General features: G+C 42.9%; 1 protein-coding gene across 1 annotated transcript in view; it reads left to right on the top strand.

The window, feature by feature from the left end:
* The first annotated feature begins 507 nt into the window (after nt 1-507).
* GDF3 (growth differentiation factor 3) overlaps nt 508-3,995 on the top strand; it is a 5,831-nt gene continuing 2,343 nt past the window's right edge. The window contains exon 1 of the mRNA XM_006738244.3: nt 508-1,156. Within this exon, the coding sequence (XP_006738307.2) occupies nt 889-1,156 (268 nt within the window). The 5' untranslated portion in view covers nt 508-888. The remainder of the gene's footprint in view (nt 1,157-3,995) is intronic.

Below are 3,995 nucleotides of genomic sequence, written 5' to 3' on the forward strand. Positions count from 1 at the left end.
ACTTTGTGCTTGCCATTTGGCAGGCGTGCAGAGCACTTTAAATACATCATCTTATCAGATTCCTATAGCAAATTAAAAGGTCAGTTTTTCTTTTCAGTTGAGAAAACAAAAACTTCAGAAGGTTAAGTGACATGCCCAGTTTCACATAACTAAAAAGTAGTAGAATCAGAAATAACCCAGTCAGTCTGATTTTGGACTTTTAATCAGGAAGGGCAAAGTTAGGGGCACCTTGCTGGCTTAGTCCGAGGAACATGGGACTCTTGGTCTTGGGGTCGTGAGTTCAGGCCCCAGGTTGGGTGTAGAGATTACTTAAATAAATACAACTTCAAATAAAAAGGAAGGGCAAAGTTAGGTGAGTAAAATTCAGTCCCTCTTAGAGCTGAAGACAGAGTGTAGATCGAATTCCTTGGGTGGAGTTTTCTCTTCCTGGTTTGGCTTCCCACAGCACTGTGGATACAGTCTAATAGAAAGCTGCCTATGTATTTGTCTAAACAGACTGTCAGTGACAAGACTCTGCATTTTTCATTACTATTCTAGCACCTCTATCAGAGCCTTGCACGTAATAGATGCTTAATAAGTTTGTTACATGAATAAATGCATGTCTCCTTTCCAGTCTGTCTACTGCAGACAAACCTCAGATTTTTGTAGTTAAGTCTATGCATTGGTAATCTTTGCTTTGTGAACTTTTTGAGGGGAAGAGCAGAGCAAGAGAAGAGGAAAAAAAGTCAATGTCCTCTGACATCCAATTGCCTTTGAGGAGCTGGGAAGAGAGCAATTCACACTTGATTATCTTCCATCAGATAAATTAGCAGCATCTGAATTGCCAGGCAGTCAGGCCACCAACGTCTCTCCAGCCCGACTGGCCCGCTTTGTCTCCGCTCAGAGGCCATGATTCCTTCCCTGACTGCCTTGACTCTCCGCCTCCTGGTCACTGTGGCTTTGGGCCAGACATTCCAATTTCAAGAACATGTCTTTCTCCAATTTCTGGGCTTAGACAAAGTGCCTTCACCCCAGAAGTTCCAACCTGTGCCTTCTGTTTTGAAGAAAATTTTCCGGAATCAAGAGGCAGCGGCAACCAGTGGGGACTCCCGAGATTTATGCTACATAAAGGATCTTGGTATCCGTGGGAACATACTGCGACTTCTCCTGGATCAAGGTAAGGAAATTAGCGTGCCAATTTGATGGCATGAAGAAAGAAGAGAAGGGGAAGGTAACAATTACCGAGGGGTTTGTAGAAGGCCTTGTGCTGGTCTTTTACATGTTTTATCTCATGATCCTGGCCACATCCCGAGATTCGAAAGGCAGGTATTCTTATCAGCTTTTTAACAATAAGGAAAGTCAGACTCGGACAGTAGATTAACCCATAAGCTATTCAAGATCAGGAGCATATGAGCAAAGTCAGGATTCAAAATACATTTTTTCGGGGCGCCTGGGTGGCTCAGTCGTTGAGAGTCTGCCTTCGGCTCAGGTCATGATCCCAGGGTCCTGGGATCGAGCCCCGCATCAGGCTCCCTGCTCAGCCGGGAGCCTGCTTCTCCCGCTCCCACTCCCCCTGCTTGTGATCCCTCTCTCGCTGTGTCTCTCTCTGTCAAATAAATAAAATCCTTAAAAAAACACACAAAAAAACCAAAATACGTTTTTCTTTTTTTAAAAAAAAGATTTTATTTATTTGACAGAGAGACACAATCATACTTTTATATATAACAAGTGTCTTCCAAAATTTATACCCCATCATGGATGTATAAGAATTTATACTTTTTAGGGGCACCTGGGTGGCTCAGTCGGTTAAGTGTCTGCCTTCGGCTCAGGTCATGATCCCAGGGTCCTGGGATGGAGCCCTGCATCGGGCTCCCTGCTCAGCGGGGAGCCTGCTTCTCCCTCTGCCTGCCGCTCCTGCTGCTTGTGCTCTCTCTCTGTGTCAAATAAATAAATAAAATCTTTTAAAAAAAAATTTATACTTTTTATATATAGCAAGTGTCTTCCAAAATTTATACCCCACCATAAATGTATAAAAATTCTTGCTTTCTGGGGTGCCTGGGTGGCTCAGTCGTTAAGCGTCTGCCTTCGGCTCAGGTCATGATCCCAGGGTCCTGGGATCGAGCCCCGCATCGGGCCCCCTGCTCAACGGGAACCTGCTTCTCCCTCTCCCACTCCCCCTGCTTGTGTTCCCGCTCTCGCTGTGTGTCTCTCTTTCAGATAAATAAATAAAATCTTAAAAAAAAAAAAGAATTCTGGAACGCCTGGGTGGCTCTGTCAGTTAAGTGTCTGCCTTTGGCTCAGGTCTTGATCCCAGGGTCCAGGGATCGAGTACCGCATCAGTCTCCTTGCTCACTGAGGAGCCTGCTTCTCCCTCTGCCAGCCGCTTCCCTGCTTGTGCTCTCTCTCTCTCTGGCAAGTAAATAAATAAAATCTTTTTTTTAGGCCATTTAGGCCATTGAGTAATAATACTCTTTTAGCTTTTAATTTTTGTTACTCTGGTAGTAAAACATGATCTCATTGTTTTGATTTTTATTTCTTTAATAAGGTGGAATGCATTTTTAAATGGATAATGAATCTTTCTTTTTTTTTTCTTCAAACAATTGCCTATTTATACACACTGGCCATTTTCTACTGAGGAGTCTTCCTTTCCTTAATGATTTGTAAGCCCTCTTGATCATCTGTAAAAGCTCTTTCTAATTATGAATTTAAACTCATGCATATTATACGTTTTCTTGTTGTTCTTTGTGGTTTTAATTTTGTTAATGATGTCTTTTGAATACAGAAGTTCTTTTATCTTCATGCTCTCAAATCTGTCTATCCTTTCCATTGTGGCTTTTGGATTTTCTTTTATGCTTAAGGAATCTGACTAGTGCTAGGAAGAGGAAGGGAGATGGATAGGTTAGAATTCTAGCCTGGAACAGGAGATGTCAACTTTTCAGAGAAGTGGAAAAGATAAGTACTATGAAGACATCTCTGCACTTGACAGTTAGCCAACCTTTAAGAAAGATGTTTCAGTGGAATAGTGAGGGGCAAAGAGTTGGAAAATAACAGAAGAATATGAAGAGGTAGAGACAGCAAATATAGACTTACCTTTTCAAAAGATGGTCAATGAAAAGAAAAAGATGATAAGGTAGTCTTGAAGAGGATGCTGGATAATTTCAAATGCTTCTTAATTTTATTGTTTTTTAAATGAGGCTTGAGAATGAAGGGGGAATGGTTAGAATGTTAGGGTGTCTTTGGGGGGGCAGTTCTTTCTGTTTTGTTTTGTTTTTTAAAGTAATCTCCACAGATCCAGTGTGGGGCTTGAACTCACGACGCTGAGATCAAGAGTCGCGTGTTCTACTGACTGAGCCAGCCAGGCACTGTTGGAATGTTTGGGTTTGTGTTGTAATTTCTCCATAAGCTGAAGGGTCTTAGAAAATCCCTACTTAGGGTTGGGGCACCTGGGTGGTTCAGTCGGTTGAGCATCTGATTCTTGATTTCTTCAGCTCAGATCATGATCTCAGGGTGGTGAGATGGAGCCTGCGTCAGGCTCGTGCTAGGTGTGGAGCCTGCTTAAGATTCTCCCTCTCCCTCTCCCTCTGCCTCCTACTCCCCCTAAAAACAAAATCCCTACCTAGGGTGGAGACACCCTACCTAACAATATGATGGCATTAAGCCAAAGAAATTATTTGCGGAGAGGGAGAAATTTAAGCTGGGGGAATAAGAGGTAAAAGTAAGCTCTACTGGGCCTTTTCGTAAAGGAATAGGTAAGGTTTGAAAATCTGGGCAGAGAAGTCAGCTTTGAAAACAGGGAGAGTACATCTACAATGGCAAAAGATAAGAGAGAGGGGTCCATGTGGAGAAACTGGAGAATCACACTGCACCTCAATATTCAGTGAAGTGGGATATGATCTTTGCAGAGAGCCCGGACCAGAAATTGTTGACATTGACAGCTGTGGGCTTTAGATAAGGAATCAGCTAAGGATGAAACACATGGGATTTCAGAGGGCCAGTCTTGGCTAGATAAGAGTTTG

The sequence above is a fragment of the Leptonychotes weddellii genome, chromosome 5 (genome assembly GCF_054177405.1).
Source record: "Leptonychotes weddellii isolate Sample4059 chromosome 5, ASM5417740v2, whole genome shotgun sequence".
In the NCBI taxonomy this organism is placed as follows: domain Eukaryota; kingdom Metazoa; phylum Chordata; class Mammalia; order Carnivora; family Phocidae; genus Leptonychotes; species Leptonychotes weddellii.